Source organism: Trichoderma citrinoviride (assembly GCF_003025115.1).
Source record: "Trichoderma citrinoviride strain TUCIM 6016 unplaced genomic scaffold BBK36scaffold_9, whole genome shotgun sequence".
Taxonomy (NCBI): domain Eukaryota; kingdom Fungi; phylum Ascomycota; class Sordariomycetes; order Hypocreales; family Hypocreaceae; genus Trichoderma; species Trichoderma citrinoviride.
Window position 1 is genome coordinate 1,110,565 of NW_020194717.1, and position 24,382 is coordinate 1,134,946.

General features: G+C 54.5%; 2 protein-coding genes across 2 annotated transcripts; both read right to left on the bottom strand.

Moving 5' to 3' along the window:
- Positions 1 to 707: 707 nt before the first annotated feature.
- Positions 708 to 3,162, bottom strand: BBK36DRAFT_1204926 (adenine nucleotide alpha hydrolases-like protein; the record flags this gene model as incomplete). Its single annotated transcript, XM_024897339.1, has 2 exons — positions 3,003 to 3,162; positions 708 to 2,927 (listed from the first exon to the last, which is right to left on the bottom strand). Exons 1-2 carry the CDS (start codon positions 3,153 to 3,155, stop codon positions 708 to 710), a joined length of 2,373 nt encoding a protein of 790 aa, XP_024748650.1. The 5' UTR covers positions 3,156 to 3,162.
- Positions 3,163 to 7,150: 3,988 nt separating this feature from the next.
- On the bottom strand, positions 7,151 to 8,902 carry BBK36DRAFT_1121826 (hypothetical protein; the record flags this gene model as incomplete). The annotated part of the gene is made up of 2 exons (XM_024890871.1): positions 7,151 to 8,283; positions 8,428 to 8,902. The coding sequence occupies 2 exons, from the start codon at positions 8,900 to 8,902 to the stop codon at positions 7,151 to 7,153; spliced, it is 1,608 nt and encodes a 535-aa protein (XP_024748651.1).
- Positions 8,903 to 24,382: the final 15,480 nt, after the last annotated feature.

A 24,382-nucleotide genomic window follows, 5' to 3' on the forward strand; every position in this document is an offset into this window, starting at 1 on the left:
GCGGTCAAGACTAAGGCTTGGTTGCGTGATTGTAGGTCAGAGTGGCGGCAACGAGCCAAAAGGTGGCGGAAGAGGGAAGCATTGCGTCGATGCCGCAGGAGAGGGACAGGAAAGGAAGGGTTCATATTCAATCGAGCAACTCGGCCTCCGCGTTTGATTTAATAGCAGCTAGTCCAGTTCGTCCAACAAGCCAGAGCCGTTCGTGAGTGGCCACTTTTCATCTCCGGCAGCTACAAGAGCGAGATCCGCAGCGCCGCGATCCAGCCGCTGTTGCGTCATTGAACAGCTTCTTGAACGACGACAGCGAGCTGGCTTTGAAACTGATACTCATATCATCACTGGTAACCTGCGATCTCAGCTGTTGGCTCCAGCCTTGCCTTCCATGCGTCCGCCGTCATCGTGATGCTGCATTGTGTATCACTGCTTCTCCGTGGCTCAAACCGGACAAATACCAACATCATTGGACGAAAGAGAGAAGCCAGAGTCTCAGTAAAGAGGTCACAAGGAGCCATTAGTGTTGCCCAGATATCCAGATAAAGATTGATCTATATCTTGGCCGGCAGATCGTCTGACAGTTCGTGGGGCCACGGTATGGTCACGGTCATCGGCTCGTCGGGGATCTCGGCGCCATGCCTCACTGGAGACTCGAGCAAGCATCAAGAGCCATTGGCGGCGCAATCATTGAGTATCTCTCCTTTTTCTTTCGTCTAATCTTCCAGCTGCAGCCCAAGAGTTGTCTTGTACATTGCAACGCATTTTATCCTCTCTCCCCTGGCGGACCAGATCGAATGGCACGGAACCGTCGCAAAAGGCACCGACGGCCCAGCATCGCCGACTTCCGGCCACAGGGCTGTCACACTGTTGACCTCTACATAGGCCAGGTGAGGGGTTGCATTCGACGTTGGAGGGGCCAGCCCGAGGGCCCGAACTGAGCCTGTGTATGCGGCGGCCAGTTCTTGTTGCAAAGCGTCCCAACCGACGATGTTGTGGTCAACTGATGAGACTCGAGCGAGAGTTGTGTACACCAGCGTAGCTTTAGATGTGCGGACAAACACGTGCCAAGCCCTCCAGCAAGACGACGTGGTCTCTGAGTGATAGACAATCTCTACACTGCTCTCTTCGATTTGCGACAGGCCAACATGGGCATGCCACTCTACCGTAGCCTGTCGAGGAAGCTCTTCCACTTCAGCGGCGAAGAAAGGGGGAATGCACGACTGCGGTTCGTTTTGCTGTTTCAGAGTGAAAATTGACCAGTCGGGCAGTCGTGCGCGGACTTTCTGTTGATCGCTCGCCAGAGTCATGTGTTGATAGTTGTATTTGAGGTCCCAGATATCCACGTCGTTCGCGTCGTCGTCGTCATCTTCCGGCGATCCATGGGCCAGTTTCCACGCAAGGCCTGATGCCGTAGCGTTGCGCTTCATCTCAGCAGGCGATGACGACTTGGAAAAGTAGGCCACGCCGCTGGTCCAAAGTTGAACTTTCATCTCTAGCCCAATTCGCCAGAGATGCTGCAAGGAAAGCACAATCTGCATTCCGAGATTGGTGTCTGATGGAGGCGGCAAAGTCATTGAGAAAGGTATTAGAGGAATTTGGCCGGCAATATATACGGCTCGCAGACCGGTTTTCTCTGTTCGTGCTGATATGGCAACATCAATAGCTTGACTGTACGGGCCAATATTTGCCGGCGCCCAGTATGAACGGGACTGAACATGAAGCCCATTCCTGGAAGCGTTGACCACTGATTTCGGGATCGTCAAGAACACTATGACATTGTACCCCGGTGGAAGTAAATCGCCGCATGAAATGGTGACTCGCGATGGTGGATTTGGCCTTGTGAAGAGCTTGCCATACTCTTTGTTGATCTTTGGAAAGTCTGCCATGTCGCGAAGGATGATGGTGGTGTTGGTGATTTGAGCCGCATCGAGAGATGAGGAGAAAAGGAGCCCCTCGATCTGGCTAACGACAGACTGCATTTCCGCTTCAATCGAAGTGCGATCTGTAGAAGGACCGGCCAGAACAGACCATCGCAGGAACTCATCATCCCCTTCCAGTGTCGAAGAAAGTGTACTTCCCAAAATCCTTGGTTTTGAAGCTCCTGAGGTTTCCTTCTCGTTATGCTCAGTCGGCCTTGTGCTTAGCACCGTATCCAAGATGGTCTGAAACCTGGGATCCAGCAAATCAGGAACCCTGATGGATGATTCCGGGGTCGCGGTATCATCGGCGTCTGTGTCTTTGTCTCGAAGCTGGGCTCCCCGGAGCATCAACCAGGTCGAGCCTCCGCCTTCGTTGACAACTCGTCGCCCTTCTTCAGGGACCGATATCTTCTTCCTGAACAACCAAGATGGCCCATCCACGACGAGCGTCTCGAACTCGCCTCCCTCACCCAGTGCGGCACCCTCAGCAGCACCGAACTTTCTCAGAGCGCTCTTGACTCGATTCACTCCCTCGATGCTTGACACTCGCTCCCACAGATGGCCTTCGTTAAGTCCTGCACTTGCCACTTTTATAATCCGAGCATCAAGTCCAGCTGCAGCCATATCACGCAGCAACTGAGCATCATCTATAGCCTCATTTGCTGGGGAGGGTAGCACAGGATACTTCCAGAGATATGCCAGAGGGGTGAGGCTGAGTCTCAGCGCAACCGATTCAACTCTTGTCCGCTGATAAGTCGACAAGATGGCCCCAGAGCAGAGAGCGTTGGCCTCTGGGTGACGAGCCTTGACGGCCTTGAGCAGCAGCAGCATGGATTCCGTCTCTTCGGCCTTTTCTGAAGCGTCTTTCTGCTCCTGGGAGGTATAATCATAATCCCGTTCGTGATGCAGCGCCCCGCCACGGATAGGCTGTCGATAGAGGGGCAGGCCAGTTGCTGCCGCATACAGCGGAATCACCTCGTGTCCAACGGTCTGATACATGAAGCTGTTGAGATCCTCCTCGATGGCGTTTCCAATTTCAGCAGCCGCAGACGCTGGCACTGGCTGCTCCGCCGGGTCGATGAACTGAACATCTTCTGCATGGCTGTTCGCGCCGTCAGCTGCTGGGAACAGGTTCGCTAGGGCCACGATGCGATGCCCGTGGCGGATGCAGTGCAGCAGGTTGAAGAAGCTGTCTTTGCCTCCCGAGATGAGGGCAATGACATTTAGTGATTCAGACGACATCTTTTTGACAAGACCTCGCCTGTATTATTCCCGGGCATGAAGCGATGTTGGAGTTGCTGGAGAACGAAGAGCATCTTGCTTCTCACGTGCATTTTCTGCGCTTTCCCAATTGATTTTTTTCTCCAAACCCACAGCCTCCCAAATTTACAACTCTACACTAACACGGCCTTTTCTACTTTACCCAGCAACAGCTTCCTCTTTCGTGAGCATCTCAGCAATCCTCATCAGTCATCGTCACGATAAGTCTGTCACCAGTACGACGAAATCTCTGTTGTTTTCGCCCTCAGTTTCCAACCCGGTGCGGAGTGCTGTATCATACCTTACCTTATCATGTAAACCAACTACATACTATCGCACGATAATGTCCCGCTAATAACCGCAACGCCCAAACCACCACGAAACCCCAAGATAAGGCCATATGCGCTATTTCTCCTTAGCAAGAAGCCATCAAGGTCGACTCTCTTCAGCTCTGCTCAGCTCGGGCAGATAATTTTTAGCAGATACACCAAAGAATCGAATCCTACCACGTTGGGCAAACTAACGACACATCTTCCGTCATGAAGTGGGATTTCCCTCCGCACGAAGCTACGATAGTGATGGCGATCTCCCTCACTTGACGACGACCCTGAGCCGCCGTCGGCGTTAGTCAACGCTGGCCAGGAAGACGGCAGATTGCTATCGGAGCACGTGCGCTGCTAGCAGGAGCCTTCCATCAAGCTGTATTACTCGCGTTGCTGTTGCTACGAGGCACCGAGTCAGGCACGGCCATAAGAAACCGCCCTGTGCTACGGCCTTAGCCTTCTGTGGGGGGACCGACTATCTATGTATTCATCGATTGCTTCAGAACCCCCAGGCGATGCTAGCATTACTGCTTCATGCTAGTGAATAGCTCGGAGAGCTAGCACTTGTTCGAGAAGTGCTCCGTACAGCACGAATGATGCCAGTATGGAGCCTTGGACAATTGGTGCTTATGGTCCTCGCCGGGAGAGAAGAGGCTGGGCAATCTCACGATTGATATCTTCTGTACCGGCCGAATCTGCTAACGATGGAAACGCCCGCAGAGAACAATCGTCGAAGGATTTGTTCCATAGCAGGGCTCCGCCGAGGAGGGTCGACTCCAGGCACCTCCAGTTTCTTCAGCAAGATCCGAGCACACTCCGAACTCCGTGTCCCTCTGCTGGCTATGGAGCCAATACGGAGCACGTGCTCCAAGTCTCCTGCTGGTCAAGACGCAGACATCGTTACCTTTTTTCGCTTGGCAGGCCCGGTACCACGGTCCAGGACCCCGAAACTCCCCTTCCCTCACCATGTTACGAGCACCACCACCACCACCACCACCACCACCACCACCACCACCGCACCCCATTGAGCCAGCTCGCCGTCAAGTTAATTAACTACAACTACTGAAAATAAGTTGCTTCGCCTCTCATTAATTTGCCGCCACCGTGGAACGCCACCGGGGAATTGGGATTTCGTCACGGCCATCATGGCCAAGCTTTCGCCTGTCTAATTTTGGCGTAGGCCATCTTGGGCTCTCTCTTCATTTCCACCCTTCCGGAGAACCACCCCACGACCAAGTTCGAAGGGGCTCCCTCCCAGCTTGGGCTAGTCCAGAGACCGTTCGGTACTCGTACGAGGTACACGTCCGGAATGGCCTGTATCTCGTACTTCTCTCGTTCGACCAGGGGGGTGCCGGTCAAGGATCCCCTCCCAGGCTACGGAGCAGGGCGTTCCGGGTTTCCTAGAGAGTGACCCTGGGCCAGGCACGTTCCCTCTTCAACGGACCAGACGGGCCATACCCGGGCCCCGGATAGATTGCGCGAGAGATTAGCTCCATCGCAAGATAATGGAGTCGTTGTTCGCGCCAAAAACTTGTTGCCTGCGCTGCTTGATGCTACGCCGAGGTGAGTGAAAGGGCCTTTGCTAGCGTTATGCTACCTCGACGAGCAAGCCCATCCTGGAAGGGAAAGAGAACACTACTCGTACGGTTATGTGACAACTCACTTTCTGCCAGAAACGCAGGTAGCGTCCCCGCGCAATGAATCAAGCCCCAAAGGAGACTTCTTGACTTTATCCCTCCCCCCAATGCCTGTTACCTACCTTGCCTACTTGCTTGTTTGCCTGTCAGGGCCCCCCGGAAGCGAGGTCCCAAAACCGAACTGCAGGAAAATAACCCCTTGACCGGCATGTTCGTTCTCCCCTTCCCCTACCCTTCAAGGAACAGCGAACAAATGGGAACCAGAGGAACATCCCCACATGTATAGAAACCGCCATGGAAGGCAGAGAAATGTGAGCTGAAGTCTACGCCTCACCTAGAGCAAACCTGGTTCTCATATTTCTTGACCACCACCACACCCCCGGGCCCCCTCCCCTCCAGGTACCTTGCAAGGGTTGCGATTGTGTCCTACTCGTACTACCAGCTTCCCATCCCCCAAATCCCCACTCACCACCGGTGAACCCTTCCATGAGGCCCTTCCATGAGTGTTCTTCCGCCCATTCCATTGCCGCTGTCTTTTTTTTTTTATTCCCACCGTCGCGGCGGAACAAGGGAACAATGTCAGAAAGTTGTCAAGCCTGTCAAACCGAATTCTAAACGCCCCCTTGGTGGGTGTAAACCCTCCCCCCCCCCCCCCCTTATTGCCTACCTACCTACCTAATGCCTCATTCACCTTGCGGATTTGGAGACTTTCAGTCTTCGGGTGGTCGGGTAAAAGGCTCGAGAGCGTAACTCTTGACCGAGTATCACTATGCGTTTCTAGTCGTTAGTTGTTACTTAGTTGTTAGTGATTGTATGCTGCAAGGCATCTTAGTATCTGTCTGTCTCTGAGGAGGGAAGGGGCCAAGAAACACTCCTGTAAGAACGTTATCTGCGTTTTACCCCAGCAAAAGGCACACATGTCTTCCCGTCTTGTCACATCAATCACATTGAGGCAAAAACAGGCCGTATATGCATCAAACATCACAATCACAACCGTAGTCACATTTTGTGTCACAGATCAATCACAGTCACATCTTCAGCGGAGAGATACCATTGGAATTGTTAGTTCGAAAGTTGATTTCGATTGCATGTTTGTTCTATCGTTGTCTATGTATTGTAGTTCCTGTATCTATATACCCAAGTCTAATGCCCATCTTCTCACATTCAAAACATGAAAACACTTCACTGGCCAGAAGGCAAACAATTGTCACCATCTCCAAGACACAAGTTCAGTAGTAGAATATTTGGCAACAGTGTTTTTTCTTATTGAGTTGGCATAGCGTCAAGTTAAACTTCTAACAAAATGTGACCCGCACACTGCCGAAACCCATTTGCTCCCCCGCGAGAGTGAGCAGCAACAAAGCCAGATTTGCTTCGTGCTAAAAGAAAAAAAGCGAAAAAAGGAAACCAACCCTCCCACGGTGAGATGGGCGGTGGCGATCCTCCCACTGGCCTTGGATGCTTCCCATGTGTTTCCTCTCTATGATTCAGTTATTCCTGCCATGGCAAAACGACCTTTCCAGCCATCGCTCGCGATGGATTGTTAGACACAAGCGTGTGTAACAATGAAGGGGCAAGCCAAACTGATTGAGCATGCCGTCGTTGTAATATGCCAGATATAAAACAAAAAGAAATCTAAATTGTCCGCCATGCGCGCCCGGAAAAACAAAAAAACAAACAAATCATGTCCGAAAAATCCTCTTCCGAGTTCGAGCCATTGTCGAACTTTTTGTCGTGATGCAAAAGTAAGAGAAGACATCAGGAGCAGTCGTCCTGATATGATATAAAAAGAATATCATCAGTATGATGTTGCAAAGTCGATACAAGAACTGAAAGGTTTGAAAATGCAATCATAACCGCTTGAGCTTTTTCCCTGTATAGTGTGTGGTGGTGGTCCCCCTCTAGCAAAGTGTATTTGTGTGGAAATAGGGCTTGCGCCGAAGCGAAGCGAGAAGTGTCAAAATTGTAAAATCGTGTCAGGCGTATAGAGAGAGAGAGAGAGAGAGATGGGAGTCATTTAATCGGAGCGCTTGCGCTTCTTCTTGCCCTGGTCGCCCTCTTCTGAGGAGAGCTCGCTGGCGCTTCCGGGGATCTCGGAGGCAATCTGGAAGAGGACCTTGCCATAGGTACTGTAGTCGTCACCCACGGGCCCAGCCATCATGCTGGCATCGTAGGCAGGCACCTCGGAAGACTCCTCAATGAGGTTCATGACAATGGCGCCGCCAGAGTGGGTGCGGGCGTGCTGAGCCAGGTTGTCGCTGCGAGAGAACTTCTTGCCGCACTCGTTGCACTCAAAGGGCTTCTCCTGGGTGTGCAGGGAGCGGTAGTGACGCTTGAGGTGCTCCTGGCGACGGAAGCGGCGGTTGCAGAGGTCGCAGACAAAGGTCTTGGAGGGATCCTCGGTCAGCGACTGCTTGCGACCGCGGCGGTTGGTGGGGGCGGGCATGGAGGAAGAGGGCTCGTCAGAGGCGGAGGAGGCATTGGAGTCGGAGGCAGCAGAGGCGGCCTCGGTGGCACCAGCCTGGTCGTTGCCAGACTGGGAGCCGCCGGCAGCAGAGTTCATGACGGGCTTGGCCTCCTTGCGGTCCTTCTTCTGTCTCTTGTCCTGGTGGACGTCGGAGAAGTCGACGGACGAGGTCGGGCTGGGCAGGGAGGGGAAGTGGAAGGCCTCGTCGTCGAAGCTCAGGTCCTCGTCGCCAATGAAGCTGCCGTGGCCCAGGGAGACGACCGAGGAGCCGGTGCAGGCGCGGGGGCGGGAAATGTCCACGGGGTTGATCTCGCCGAGGTTGACGAGGCTGCTGAAGTCGGCTTCCGACTCGAGATCGGAAAAGTCCTCAAAGGTCGGCAGGCCGCTGGGCAGCGCAGGGTTGAAGTCAAAGGAGGGCTGGGCAGCGGTGGCGGGCAGCGGCTCGCCCTTGATGTCGTCGGCCAGCAGGGTAAACTCCGGGGCCAGGGTGGGGTTGGAGCCAACAGAGACGGTCAGGTTGCGGGGATCGCAGAAGTCAACATCGTGCTCCGACGTGACGGAGCGCGCGTAGGGAGTTGGCGAGGGAGACAGAGACGGGCACGAAGCTGTGGTGGAGAGCATGTCGCTCGGGCTCGAGGTAAGCGAAGGCACCTTGCCGGAGCTGGCCTGGGACTGGAGATACACTGCCCAAAGCGGATTAGCCTGCGTCCCGCCCCAGTATTCATCTAAGCGGACTGTCCACCGTGTATCACTTGTGACAATCTACGGATAGAAGGGTCCAAGGAACATTCGACTGCGGAAATTAAAACGCAAAGGGACACACTTACCAGGCGACAGGGGTGGAGAGGCGATGCTGGCCCAGTCCAGGACGAGGCTCTCGGTGGCGTCGATGCTGTCCTTGATGGCCATGCCCTCGAGGCCGGAGAACATGGGGTTCATGGGCGTCTGCAGCATGTCGCAGGCCTTGGGGCTGCCGACGGTGCTGCCCGAGGCCGACAGAGGCGGCGTGGAGGGGAAGTAGGGGTTGTCGCCAAACTCCGTGTCCAGCAGCATGGGCTTGCGCGAGGACAGAGGGGGTGTGCTTGTGGGAGTCATGACTGAAGGGCCGTTGCTGTACAGGGTCGGGGGCTGTGAGCAGGACGAGTTGGGGCGCGAGTACATGGGCGTGGGCGGCAGCGAGGGCATCATCTGGTAGGCGGCCATCTGTTGTGCGAAGATGACTTGTCGAGGGGACATCTTGTGCTCGTGGTTGTAGAAGTAGAACGCCTGCTGTCCCATGGGTTGAGACATCATGCCGTCCATTGCTTGCTTCTGTCCAGCCAATGCATAAGTCAGCTCTTGAACTCTTTTCCTCTTGTTTGTTCTGGCTGTCTAACCTGTTGTGTTTGCGATGGCTTCCGAAGGGGTAAATTTAGATATTAAGCGTTATTGGTTTGTATAGTAGTAATCCGTATTATACAGTGTTGTAAGAAGAGGCAACGTAAAGAGCGGTTCTTCGTGAGAGGTCGTCTTCGGCTCCGGTGAAAGAATGGATGGCGGTCTTTGGTAGGTTGGTAGGAGAGACCGAGGAGGAAGAGGCTGTTTGCGATGGGTGGTATTGCGCAGACAGAGATGGACAGAGATGAGGAGGGTTGTTGCGAGTAAAAGAAGGGAAGGATTCTCGAAGAAATATATCGAGTTTCCGATAGAGACGAGGTCGCAAAAAGAAGGGAGAATCGAGGGCGTTAAGAACAAAGATATACAAGCTCAAGGATGCCGATCATATGGATGAGCCTCTGGTCAACGGCGGGGGGCCGTGGCAGGATAAGTAGGCAACGGCCAGGACGGGTTGAAGCCAGCGGCCAGCCCAAGCAGCGCACCGAGATCATCGACGAGCCAAATCGACCGATAGGCAGAGCCCACAGCGGTGGGAACGCTACCAAGGTGCGCTCCAACGCTCCGTCGCCTCCACGCAGGCCCTGGTCCCTCTCGAGCCCTGCCCAAAGCCCACTGTCCACTTGTCTCACTCGACGCTGGACCCGGCCAGTGAGCCAGGATGCGTTGCGCGGACATGACGGGACAGGCTCCCCCCCTGGCCCCTGTCGTCCGTGAGGTGTCTGGGGCGAGTCGGGTGGTGTGCGAGCCGGGGTTGTCGCGCCGGGGGGGTGCGAACCTTGAGAGGACCCAACTTGGAGGAAGCTTGCAAGGGTTGCCTTGCTAGTGAGGACCAGCACCAGCTGCCCATCCTGGTCGAGCCCATCTGTCGAGGCCGTGGAGGCGGTACGTACCTAGTGCCGGGCTAAGGTAGCGGCCAGCCTACAGTACGAGTACAGCAACAAAGAAGAGGTGAAGGCCTGGGAAAGATATGGACAAGGGTGCGGTTGACGGGGGATTGGGATTCATTGACTGACTGACTGACCACCCGGGGAGGCAAGTTGACTGACTTCAGTCGAGTCGAGTTGTTCGCTGGCTGGCGGGTGGATACAAATCATACAATTGTACAATGCCGGTGGGCCGGGAACCAAGTAGCACGACAGCGACGACGACGACGACGACGGGCCTGGGATCATAACACAGGTTCTACTAATGCGCTCTCGTATGTGCAGAGTGCAGACAGATGGACATTGATGATACAGCTTTGTGCTTGGGTGCTCTAATCAAGTACGAGTGAGAAGTCTGTAGCTGGCGTTGGTTGGCGCGATCAAAAGCCAGAGCTATATGCCAATCTCATGCCTCGTACAGATTCCTCGTGGGCATCCGGCAAGTCTAACGCCGTCACATCGTAAAATGAATGGATGTACGAAGCCCTCGAGCAGCACCAACATAACGGTACTAAATGGTAGATCGAGTCGAGTCCCCCCAACTCCTTCGTACCCGTGCCATCCTCCAGCCGTCATTCGCCTGTGGCCATTGGGCGTTTGTGCCGCGATGGCTTTGACTGGTCCCGGGTTTGAGTCAAAACCCGCGGGCGAGGTGCGAGCATGGCGCAGCCACCCATTCTAATTCTGGGCTGTGGGCGTATGATTGCACACATCTCCATTACGAGCCGTAATATACGAAGTGCATCCGGGCCATTAGACCGGATTTGCAGCCCTGACAGCCGTACGTACGTAGTTGCAAGTAGTATGTATTACAGCTCGACTGCCGTTGTAGGCGTCACAGAGAAACAGCTTGAAGCAAATCTGGCATGGCATCCCAAGCAAGCAGACGTAGATAACTACCTTACATACATACACATACATGCTCCGTACCTACACACACGACGCCTCCAGCCTCTCGGATGCACCGCGACTGGCACAGCGCAGCGCCTTGCTCCCTCCACCGGGCTTGGCTTGGGGGGAAAACGAGAAGCCACTGGCTGGGAGCCGAGCCAATTGCTGGAGCTGGTTTTTTGATGCGGTTTTAGCTTGTCTATCCGTTTGTTTTGGACATGATTCACTCGTAATGGCTTGTTGTCGCGCGCATAGTAGATTGAATCTGCTATCACACCGGAGAGGGAGGGGAGTGAGGGGAGTCTATGTATGTACTAGGAAAGAGAGCGTAAGAGATAGAGACAGAGAGGCACGCACAGTCACGCAGGCAGGCAGAGAGCCTTCTCCCCCCAATGCTCAAAGCCGCCATCGAATCCCAAAAGCAGTGGCCAAACGAAGACCCATGATGGATGCCTCGCGAATGACATCTGCACGGCGCCTCAGCCGCTGATTGGGCCACCAACGGCGCCCAAGAGAGACGCTGCAGCTGCCATCCCATCAACTTGTTGCCAGTGTGCTCTCTTCAACATCGAAAGGCTATATGCCAATTCCTGGCCCCCATGGCGTTCGTCCAAGTTTGCTCTCGTCCCATTCGGGGGGGCCCTCTTGATGCTACTGTATGTACGCACACCTTCGGAGGAGGGGGAGGGAAGGGCCACCTATGAGAAGCGCAACATCAGCACTTCGTCAACTGACGGCGGTGCACCCCAACCTCCAAGCGTGCGTCTGTGGTGATGATTGCGCCGGCGCCATCCCGCTGCTAGAGCCACCCACTAACTGGTACTATCACCACCACCACCATCCACTAACAACGCTGGGCCGCTGTTTAGGTACGTTCCACCAGAGCAACTTCAAGAGAGAGAGAAAAAACCCTCGCTGTTTGGGTATTCTATGTACTCGACGATGACACTTCTCTCTTTCGAGCTTCCAAAGCTCGGTGCGCGCCATTTTCTCCATTGTGCCGGCCACTCACGGGCGGGCACGGGCACACCAAAGAGGCGCGTCACAAGCCCTGCAGAATGCCGTGTGGTGATGGGACACTTTTGTTTCTTTTCGTTCGATTCGATGTGCTACATGTACTGCACTCAACACTACCTATATAGTACCTACCACTCGGTTTAATCTACTCGCCGCAGCATCACAGAGAGAGAAAAAGTTTTTCTTGGAGGGGGGATGCAGCTTGCACAAGAAAAGCCGCCCGTCTCAGCTCTGCACACTGACGCACTCTTTTGGCTGTGCACAGCCCATTGGACCTCGAAGTCGTCACACCCACAGCCAGCTTGATAGAAAGCTGAGGAAAATAAACAGTGAGAATGAAAAAGCATGATGGTGATCAAACCCCACCGACTGCAAGGCACATGATGGTATCCTGCTGCCCAGGCGATGCGCTCAGCCATACATCAAATGATCACCAAAAAATCATCACTCGCTGCCCGGCCCGTCCAACCAGTCCATCTAGTATTTAGCACCAGTGGTTGTAAGTCATTCGATCAGCCCAAAAGTTGAAACCAGCCGTCGTCACTAGAGCCAGCAAGGTGGGAAAATCTCCCGCCTTGAGGAGGCAAAAAAGACAACGTCAAAACCCGGGTGCCAGATTGGCCCCGGGCCTGGGGTGGGCGGAGACGAAGAGCCGGAGGGAGCTGATGTGCTCTCTGGTTTGTTTGGCCAAGTTGCCGCCCAGGGCTGTTTGATGGTGTGTTTGTCAGGTCAGAAGCATCAAATCAGCGCCTCGGCGGGCGTGTGTGCGTGTTTGTGTGCTCTTCTGGGCCACTAACACGCACTTGCCTTTGTGTAGTCGTCACACAGGGCAGGGCGTATGAGACTTGCGATATCCAATCTCGTAGCCGTATCGTATCACGGCGCAAGGCATCTTGGTTGGAGTTGATCTTACTGGTACGGAGCAGTGGTGATAGTGGTGATGGTACCTACCTTTCCTAGTCCCAAGGTAGCCAGCGGTACCGCTCTTCTTTCTGACTTCGAACTTCGTACATAGTCTACAGGCTCAACCCATCTGCGGTCTGACAGACAGACGGTGGTCATCATCATCGACAACTGCCCGGGCACAGCTCAGGCTCTGGTTCCAACTGGATCTGACATATGAGCCGGTTGCCAGAACCAGGCCTAGCGCGTCGATCACAATCCAAGAGGAGCCGGCTGCATGAAGTGGATTATTTTTATGCTCCCAGTGTCACCTCGTACAAGAATAGCCCGTCCCCACCCGTGCTGGTGAGGAATGGGCTCTTTTTTCGTCATCAGTTTCATAGTCGGCTCGTATGTGCTCCGTAACGGCTTATGCATGGAGACGCTTTTTTGCTTGTGTCAACCCCAAGTCCTCAGCGGTGCTGCGCGCTAGTACTAGCCGGGACGGTAGTAGCCCACGACCAGAACTGGTCTCGGGAGAGGCGCACACACAAGAGCAAATACGAAACACAAGGACGAGACAGAGACGAAGAGAGAGAATTTGACAGTCCAGTATGTAGATAATACTAGAGAGTAATGCATTACGTATCTACGATGTCTTGCTCTCTCGAGCACAAAAATACGAGAGGCGAAAAGAAAAGCAAAATAAGAGTGAGAAAAAGAAAGGACTTGAAGCGGCAGAAGCCACGGCGGCAGTGGCAAACCACCATCCCGCGGGCGAAATGAGACGCATCCCCCGCCAGCAAAATCCAATAAGCCCGTATTTGCTTTTTTCTGTCCTCTCTTTTCTCTTCTCGCGTTCGATACTTTTTCTCTTTTCTTTTTTTTTTCTCGTCTGTTGTCTTGTCTCCTCATTGCATGGAATAGACAATCCCCATGTCCTACCAGCCCCCGGTCCGCAAGCCGTGCTGTGATGTGCTGTCATATTCCTTGCCTTGCCAGCCCAGCTTCCTGAGTTCTGTCGTGTGTATGCATACCGCCTCGACCAAACAAAGTCCGGTGAAGCCTCTTTTGCTTCCAAGTTGCCTCTTCCAGGACGCCCAACGTAGAAGCGCGCTCGCTATCGCCTTGGTGGCCCCGCGCGTTCCCGCATAATGCCCCAATGAGGCTTCAGGGCCACCCATCGCCTGGGCTGAGAATCGAGCCACGGCCGTCGACGGTGGCTTCTCCGGCCCGCCAGGCTACTGGAGAGCGCTACTGCTTCTTCTCCGTACGGAGCAGCCCAGCTTTCCCACTTTCTCTCCCCACGCCCGGTTCGGTGCCTTTTCCCGCGGTCCCTCGAGTCGAGTCGGGAGGGAAAACCGCCAGTTTCACCATGGCCATCAGGGTAGTCGAGGGCGAGTCAGTGTCGTAGGCGCCCAAGTCAGTCAGTGCCTTAGCAGCTGCATGTGGTCGGTCGACGCTTCGCTTCTCGCTTCCCACCTGATGTGCTGTACAAAGGACCAGCACCTAGGCACCTACTAGACCTGTACTGTATGTGGTACTCTGTATGCGACAAGCAGGTGCGGCAAAGAGTGGAATTCCACATCATAAGGCGGGTGTCATCTTGGGCGATATGGGGCCCCTCTCAAACGGTAGGCGGTAGCATCGTCCATGTCATGTAATACTGTACCGTGTGTTGTCCACCATCTACACGAGCAATGCCTCGCCTTGCCTTGCCGTGATGACTGGCCGAAAGAGACCATCTTACGCCGGCCGCATGGGATGCGGTTGTATTACAACTAGTACCTGTGATAGAGAATTAGGTAGCTGGAGGTCATACCCTTGCACGTGCTTGCGTGGAAAAACGCAGCCCCCAGGGCTTCGAAGGAAGGAACTTTGATAGAAACAGCTGTCACCGCAATTACAGCAAAGTGTGCGCTGCTGGGATGGACGCCTCTCCGCTTTTTCTTTTTTTCTTTTTCTACGGTGTGCCTTAAGCGAGGCCTGGTAAGCGTCCGATAGGCTGCTGGGCGCAGGCCACCTTATTCCCCCGTATTATTGCCAGAACAACAGACATGGATGCATGCCGCCACCAAAATGTGTCGACGTCTTTTAACGGTGTGTTGCAGGGACGGCTGAGAAGGCCGTTCAACGGCGACGACTTGAACCCTTCTCTCTCGTCTCTGGTCCATTCGGGCCATGTTGCGCTAGTTCAGGCGCCGTACCGGCCATTGGGGCTGTCCGTCTGCATTATCACCACGGTGCCATTGGATAGCTCGCGTGTTAATAGTGTCTCTTGTTGGAAGGACGACGTGCGCTCGTTGAAGTAGATACAAGACCAGTGCGTTGCATGTACTACCTTACCTTACTGCTGCTGTTATCGAGCAGCCAAGATCGTGCTAGACTCTTGATGCTAACCGATAGACCATAGTGGTGCCGACGGCGCATTTGCTTTGCCTTGGAAGGGACCACTGGACTGTACGAATGGGGCAAGAAGAAGAATGTCTCGAGAGGCGATGGTACCCCAGGAAAGCCCAGCAATTTGGATCGGACATTTACCGACTACTTTCGTAGTATGTATACAGCCTCGGAATCGGATATGGAATCTTTGTTATCGGCGAAACGCAACATTGCAAAGAACGTGCGCCTCGTTGACAGTAGCAATACCTGTAGCATCCAATTCCATATCATTTGCCCAAGCCTGTGACATATACCGGGTAAGCAACATAGCAACGGCCCAGCATGTGATGCCCTATCAGGCGTGAGTCGTCAGCATCCTGCGTGCGGTGTGTGATGTGACGGCCAGGCTCGTCCGCATGTGGAGGGTTTCATCCAGCTCTTGGGTGGCCCGAATGGGGACAGAGCAATCTTGTGCCTGCACCGTCCGTCGATGATCACACACGCGATGCAAGCATTGGCTGCCACCGTCGCTAATGTAAACGGACTTATGCCAGATGCTGGGCCGGTGGCAGCGGTCCTATTGGCTGCCGTCCAATCTGAAACCCTAGCGCTGCATAACGAGTCGGGAATGGCATTGCATGAACAAAGTGCACGGACCCTTGAACCATGGAAACGCGGCGTTTGTACTTGTACGAGTACTTGTACTACAGGGTCAGAGATGGCGACAGGGATGATGCTCTTTGGTCTCTTTGGTTTACATACCTTACTCTTCGGCTTCGTCTGGTCTCTATTCCTCACGACGTCGGTCGTGTCTTATCGATTGGTACAGAGTACATACATACCTACCTACCTATTCGATGTTCCCATCTTCGATTGCACAGCACCTGCAACTTTCGGACGCCGTCTACGTACGCACACGTAACCTTGAGCCCTTGGAAAACGGCGGGCCCGGCCATAAGGTGGCTGTACTAATACGAAGTCCCATTGATTCATATTGAGTGCCATGTTCTGATTTTTCATTCTCTCTCGTTCACCGATAAACCGGATTTGAGCGACTGCCCCGGCAGAACCCTCTGATTGTTGCAGGAGCTTGCAATATGGGATGATCGTCCATGTACCATCAGACGTTTGATGTGACGGGCACGTGCTGACGAAACGAGATAGTGAAGAACACCTGGGGAAGACGGGCCAAAACGCAAGCTGCTGGCCGTCAAGCCGCCCATTCTAGCCGCAACGGGAACGCGCGTCAAACGATCAGGCACGACAAGTCGACGGATCGTCCCAAGCGTTGGTCGAGTCGAGCCACTATCGCTCGTCCGTCGTTGCGCCGCGAGCTCTCTAGAGCCTCTGGAAGCAGCTGCTAACGCCCAAGACGGAGCTAGACCCCGTGGTGCTTAAATTAAAGAAACATTGATGGCGACGCCCCGCCCCGTACCGACATTGTGCCGATAACGGTGCCCCGACGCCAACAGCCATCTCGGCCGACCGAGCTATTGAGTGAAGACCGACCGCCAGCAGCAGGACCATGTGTGTTGTGTGTGTGTGTGGATATGGATTGCTTGTATGGAGTAGGTGCTAAGTAGGTGCTAAGTAGATGCTTGAGTACCTAGTGAGACTGATATCAGCGGTCCAAGTGCCTACTCGTACATAGAAGCACGACCAAGACAGAGTCAAAGATGCAGAAGCAGCAGCACTTGACCGCCAACCCGGGGCCGTTAGTCGCGGCATCTCTCAAGCATTGGACTTCCCTTTTCATACACATCACATTTGCTTGTGCAGAGGTTCCACGGAATGAATCCAGCATAGCAGCCCGCGCATGCATAAGTAACTCGCCGTCGTGAGTGGCCAGCGGCCCCCACCAACCGCTTCTCGCCATCAATCACCATCCATCACGGCCTGGACCCCTGCACCGAGAGACCGCCACTGCAGACGTAGCAGTAGCAGCCATGCAGGAACATGAACCAATGCGGCCACTGGAGCCCGCTGTATGCAGGTACCGGCCACAGCTTCTCAGGGCTCGTTCCGCCTTGGAACATGGCCGGGATTCAGGGCCACCCCCCAGCTAGCTGCTGGCCGACGGGTAGCTGCCACATCACCCTCGCATCCAACCGCTGCCGCAGTCCACCAGAATCGAGGGCTTCTGGCGGTATAGAGTACATGCTCGTACGTGGGCTGCAGGCCTGCTAGCAGTCGGGCTACTGGGCACTTGTGCATGCACGCTGCATCACCCACGACCCCCGGCCTCCGACCAGGCCAAATCGAAGCAAAGCAGCCCGAGCCAACGAGCGACTCTCTCCATCAGTCTCTCCACTCATCCTCAGCAGGCAAAACTTGGTCAGCTCATCGCCTTGCCCTTCACAGCACAGCACCAGAGACGCCGCTGCAGCCAGCCAAGCACCTCCGCACACTCGAGCTTCAAAGCGAATAGCCTAATTGGCAGAATAGCTCGCCCCGGGTAGGCAGGCGAGGCAGGGTGATTCGCAAGGTCTGGTGGTGATTGCACAAGTGCCTGCACGACGCTCCCACTTCGCAACAACTGGCCCACCGATATACTCGTCCGCCGGCCACCGACTGTTTCGTTTGTTTCTGAGCCTTGTCCGTCTCTTTCCTTCCGGCCGCGCTCGGCTCCAGATCAATACCGCTCGTCCATACCGCCGTGCGCTCAGTCCACAGCCGACACCGCCAGTATCCAGGATGGCGGTGCTTGACAGGCCGCACGGGAAAAAGCTTCTTTTGCCTCCCTCGCCAAACGAGCTCGCGGAACCGGCAGCGCCCACCGCCTGAGAGAGGATTTCGGCAGCACCCTTGCTAGCTGGGGCGAGCGCTCTCTGGCATCTGCAAACGATAGATCGCACTACTGAGCACACGGGCTCGAGGCAGCCCAGAAGAAGAGCCAGGGTGTGCCAGCGCAGCTGCTGCACATCCTGCTGGCAGACCGTCTTCTTGACTCGAACAGCGACCCTGGCAGCCTGTGGCGCTGGTCACTGGTTTTCGGATGCCTGCGACAGCGTGCCCCGGACTCGAGCGAGAGCCCACGACTTCCTGTCGATGTTCTAAATAGACATGGGGGGTGTTGCTTGCTTGCCAAAAGACAACGGTAAGTGCTGCGGCTGCCGGTAGCAATCGAGAGCCTCAATGGTCCGGTGGTCAACCTCGTCAACGACAGCCGACTTCTCGCCACCAACGCTCTGGTTCGACCGCTTCCATGGCGCTCACGGTAGCATTGGCTGCTGAATACGAAGTACTTGGGGTGATACCAGCACAATATCTGCCCACTCACCTGACGTGAGGCGGTTTGGGAGATGCAGCCGTTCTGCATGTTATGTCCTGACTACAGTGCATTGTTCTTTTCGCCGTTGCTCATTGCGCTGCTCGTGGGGACTGTCTCATGATATCATTTAGCCAAATTAACCTCTCAGAAACTTGCTCTTTTGCGTCGAGCCAACGACACGAGAGAAAACAGGCACTTGCACACAGCACTGATAGTCTACGAAGATCCCAACCTTGACAGGAGAAGAGGCGGCGGCGGCCATGGCCAACGGCAACTAACATGGTCGGTGAATCGAGATAACTTTACTGTATGGCATCCATGTGCTCCATCTGCCTCCATACTACGGACCGCTGCATGAGAATCTGCTTCGGAGCAACTGGGCATGTCTCAAATCGACAACGGAGGTCGGAGTTGGCAGCCGCAGATGCGCTCTCGACAGCGACAGAGGCAGACAGAGAATGAAGCCGTTTTGCCACCGCCTTTTACACCGTCGAATTCTTACAAGGGACGATGTCAAGTGACTTTGACGGATGCGGACGAGTCAGGACCTAATCTCACAGATCAGGGCGACCAGGGCCCTGGCGGGCAGACCTCTGCACAATGCGCAAGGACTAGCAACGGCCCGGATTCGCAGCCGTGTGGCCAGCATCTCGCTTTGATACCATAGAGGCCTGGCGGACCGGGATTGCTGGGCCCTTGCCACCGGACCCTAGCGGTCTACCCGCTCCCCGGATTTCTGCTTGGCGGCCAATTTGTCTCGAGGTCCACCAGGCAGAACAAGGCCAGTCTTCTCTCATTCTTCGGTTCCCCTCCTCACGGTCGACGACGGCGGGACACGGAGCGGCGGCTGGTGATTGGTACGAAAGTAGACGTCCTACGCTCTACGACGTACCTATGAGCAAACAGTACCGATGCTCTGCAACCAACATCTCTTGCTGCTGCCCAAAGAGGACCTTTCAATTCTCACAATGCTACCATAATCGCCGTCATCTTCACGAGAAGCGGCATGTCCCTCTTACGGTTAGCCTTGACGCTACTGTACATTACTTGTGCGTTGGGCGATTGATTCATGGCTTTTGCCAATCCGTTTCCGCCACTTGCGATATGTTTCAGCATGCTTCATCTTGACAGACCGCATTGCTGTGTTTCCTCACAGGCATATCGACACTTCATGCCGGCCCTGCGGATCCATCTCTTGGGCGGGAAAAGGGCTCAATGCTTCGGTTGTTCGCTGCCTATGGCCGACCCGCTACCAGGCCCATGGTACATTCGCTGTGCCATGTTAAGAGGCCCGGTGGGGAGGCATTTGCTGGCAAAAGCTAGCCAGGGCATCCCCATGGCTAGCGCAGGTACGACTTATCCATGAAGGGCTTGGGCAGAACCAATTGGGCATTCCGCAACCCAAGCCCATGGAGCTTCTGGAAGGTTTCATGGCCCACCAGTCGAGCTTCCATTCTGCCAATGTTTCCGGGTTTTCGACCTTGCAATGCCAGGCCCTCGACACTGGAACCGAAGGTCCCGCGAGGTGGTGCTTGTACAGCGGTATGGCGTATCCATTTCTGTATCCATGCCCGGCCTCAATCTCGCGCCTGCCTTCGTCGGCGATTCCAGAAAAGCGCAGGCAAGGGTTCCGGCGCTGCAACGGCGGCGAGGAAAGCCTGTTGGCGACTCCAGACAACGGGCCATGCCGCGGCAATGGAATGGCGCCAGATAGGACAGCCGCTATCGGTGTGTACTTGGGCGGCCAACTCGCGGGTATTGGGTAGTGCCCATGGTTGGTATTCGCTGGCACAGGCGCCCCATGCCTCTGCCGGCAGTCGTTCGATGCTACCCTATCGACGTTCGGTAGTACATGCGCAGAGTCTCAGCACCTCTCGCGATGTCGTACACCGCACCGCAGCCACGGAGTACTCCGTGTCGTCGGTTGGCAACACGGCGGGCGCCACTGCTTTCTACGGAAGACGAAGATGCTCGCCACGAGCTTCATGGCGTGCGAGCATCTACATACTAGCTCGAGCACTAGGGACGCGATCAGACGGTTGGGGCCGCCGGCTGCAAAGCGCGGGATGCGGTCTGTGAGCGAGCGGCAAATTGGAGAGTGAGGACGGCAAGACGGGCATCAGGCAGGAGTGTTCATGCACGGGCGATCGATGGCTCGGGCTACTATTGCTACGTACTGCGGGTGACGGGCTGCTGAAGTCACATGCTAATACCAGGTCCTAGATCACTGCTGTACGTCGGACCATGTAGGTACTCGTACGAAGTCTCGGTCCTGGAGACCAAAGTCCAGTTACTACGTTATATTACATTACTCATGTTGTAAGTGGCGGACCGCAGTGTTTCACCTGTAGTCGTTCTCCTCTGTTTTTCTCTTAATCAATCTGGGTTCGAAAATAGAAACAAGTCAGGTAATAACGTCAATACCGGGCGAATGACTCTAATCCACTCTGCCTATGTCAATCAATATTCTATTTTCGCAATTATGACTCGGGCCCGGTATTGTGGAAATTAGTAGAAAGACCTGAGAAGCTGCGATGTCACCGGTGGATCTCTCGATATTGAGGCTGATGCATACGAAGCTTCGTCTCCATGCCACTTCGTTCAGGTCCTGCGAAACATGATGAATGAAGCCAGCAGCTAACGGCCTGGTACTTCTCCAGAATTAACTTGCCAACAATATCGCTCCGGAACACATGGAGATGAGAGAATACCGGCCCCAGACTGCCATTTCTCGCCTGGTCCCAGTGGCTGAGCTTTTTCGTGTGTGGGCTTATTCTCATTTCACAACGACAACGCCGGCGGCAGCGCAGCCGAGTGGTTCCAGCTGAAGCTTGGGAAATGGGAAAGCTGGGAAAAGCCTCATTCAATGGCCAATGGAACGGGCAGTGCACGAGTCTCTGGGTGCCCTTTTCCCGGGAGAGAACTTGTCACTAACAAGATTTTTCCCTCGTGGGACAATTACCGGTGGCCGTTGGATTATTTTCTGGCACGGACGTTGGAATAACAAGCACGGGCCGGCCTGCGGAAGACTTTGACGGGATCCGGTTGGCGGGCTGGACTTCCGCGGTGTGTTGTGTGAGTGAGTGTGTGTGGTGATGATGGGTGTCATTACAGCTGGGAAGTCTTCTCGCCACTCGAACGCGTTTGCACTTGGGAGCGTAACGGCTCACTTCTCTTTCTCCCAAGATGATATCTGACCATCCTACATGATGGTGGTTCGCGTGTTCGGCTAACAAGCGTGAACCATTCGGGAGCCAGTGTAAGTCACCTACGATACATATGATGCACAAGCATTTTTTGCTTTTTATTTTGCCTTCCTTCTGCCCTTTGGCTGTTTCAGCAAAGACACCAAGTGATACGCGCGTCAACTTCTGCCAGAGGAAGATCCGACATGTCAACTATCATGGCGTGTGATTTTTTTTCCACATCCATACAAATGGCGTGTCAGTCCACCACCAACAACCTCAATATAAACAGCTGAAACAAATGCCCCGAAGCTAAAGCAAAGCCAAGGAACCGCATCTTTTTGCTCTCTCTCTCTCTCACTTCTGACTTGTGACAAATCTCCCCCATCCCTTCACAGAAGCGTCAAGTACAATATCATTTCCCCGGCTTCTTTTCCTTTCTTTTTTCTTTCCTCTCTCTCTCTCTCCCTTCCCTCTTTTTATTTTTAGTTAGTGTCAAGTTTTCTCATACAGTGGCGTTATGCTTCTGGCGCAGCTTTCGTGTCTTTCCCGTCATCCCGCCCCAGCGGGACGTCGGCGCCACATCAACTTGGCGCAAAATCACAAGTTTAAGTGGACAGATGAAATGTTTGCGAACTTTTGGACCAATCTTTGGCGTTTTGCCCGCAGCAATGACGGTCTGTAGTTGATATCTCATTTCATTTTTTTTTTTTTTTTCCTGTGGTTAGTATCTAGCTTCAACTACTGTCGGGTGTTGTTCTTGGATGCTACGGCACTAGTTTTGACTTACATATGGGGTTACATGCAGTTTTGCGTCTATCTAGTACGAGTGCGTATTGTATCTCTTTTTCTTTTCTGTTTGCTGTTTCATTTTACGACTCGGCTCACGCGGTAATGATGGGGGAAGCACCGAGGGTTTGATATTGCTTCGCGCACGCCCACGGACGGGCTATCGTCTGTCAAATCGTTCCGATGCGAGACTTTGCGTCTATTCACGGCGTGGTCTGAGTCTATCTGAGGTTTGGGGGATCTAAAGGCAAGAAAAAAAGGAAAAAGAGAAAAGCTCAGACATCTAATTGTTGCTGTTCAAGACACGGGCAAGACAGTCCCAAGGCCGGGTAACACTTGTTGATTCACGCGGTTTGAGAAGGTCTCACTCAGTCCGTTTGACGAGTACTACAGTAATATCTTGACCTTGATCCCACCATTGCGTGGCCCTCTGCTCTTTACATGGAACAAGCACTAACAGAGAGAACACACAGGCAGAATTCCTAGCGGCTAGAACTCGCTGTTGGAAGCTCTTGTGACGCTATGGAGTACATACGCAGCGCCCATTGCCCGTTGAGCGTGTCATCATCACTGTGCAACATCATGCATGAGACCAGTGGCATTCTCACCACCGTTGGCCTTTGGAGGGGTTAGAAACGAACGAGATGGAGGGGTCACAGATCAACATCACCGCCATGTACATGCATGTTCTGCACGCTTTGGCGCTGGCACCTGATAATGTGGGCAGCCTTCCGTGCGTCTGACGATGTAACAGCTCTTTGTCTACTTCTTCTTTCTCTTTTTTTTTTTCTCTCCGTCCCTTGACTTGCTGCTTACGGGTCAGGCTGAATGGTCAGTTGATTCGTGAACCAAAAGCCCGCACTTGCATTTGGAAGTGTTCTTGCCACCTCGAAGTTGAGGGAAGGCCATCGCCAATGGTCGGTTGGGCCTACATTCCTGCAAAGGACTTGCGTACATGCAACGTGCATGATTACAGTCAATGCTTTTCTGTTTCGGCGCGGGACAGTCAGTGAGCGGCACTACTGGATGGGGAAACTCTGATCTGTTGCTCATTCTGTCCGGCTTGCAACACGCAAACAGGTCTGTTCTGGTTGGTCGAGACCCGAATCAAAAAGATGGGAAATTGTTGCTTTTTCTGCATCGACTGGTATGCAGTACTGTCGTACCAACCGCCTAACGGTTCAATGAATGAGGTCCCTTGATCAACCGCTGACATGATTTGACACGGTTATCACGACGTCGAGTGGCTCTTCTCTGGTTAATGGGACGACCTGTGTCTTTGCCTCATGAGAATAAGCCCATGGTAAAACCGAGAGATATTCTGATATTGTCCCGGCGTTTGACCAATGACACTGCCGTCGGTCCAATTGGTGATGTGGGAATTCGTGCCCTAAGGGAGGAGGGGTTCTGGGGCTTGGGCAGCGCAGCGGAGACGAGACAGTTGTCTCCCTACATGCGAAGCCGTGCCCGTGAACTTGGTCATTGTCTCAATATTCCCAGTGCGCTGCCGTCCAGTTCGTGCCCCAGACCGGCGGCAGGCTCGAGACGCTGTGTCCTTGGGGCTGCAAGGGCCCGTTCCCTGCATCCGGGTGTGAGGCCGCGGGGTGTGTGCCTCGTGCGTGTGCCCGTGCCGGCTCTGCTGGCGTTGACGGTGGCGCCGGCGTCGTATGTCAAGCATTGTGATCTTGGTGGCCGCTGTCGGATCTAGAGGAAGCAATTCCTAGTGCCCGCCGCTGGCACACCATTCCCACACATGCGAGCAAGCCGTCCTGGCACTTGGTGACGGCGTCCCAGAGCTGCACACGTCACGAACGGGGCGGGTGGACGTCTCCAGGCGAGGCCCAGGGCCCGTTCGGAGCACCTTGGCTGCTGTCAAGTGCGAATAGCGCCGCGTCCAGGACTCGCCAAGGGCCGTCGGGCTACTGCGACTGGTAAACGGCACAATGGGACGGGCCTTCACCGCATGTCCCGCTCGACGCTGCCGGCGGCTGCCTCCACCTCCGGCGGCCACGTCAGAAGCCCAATGGGACATGATCACGTCCCGCAGCCTCGTGCGTGGTTACGC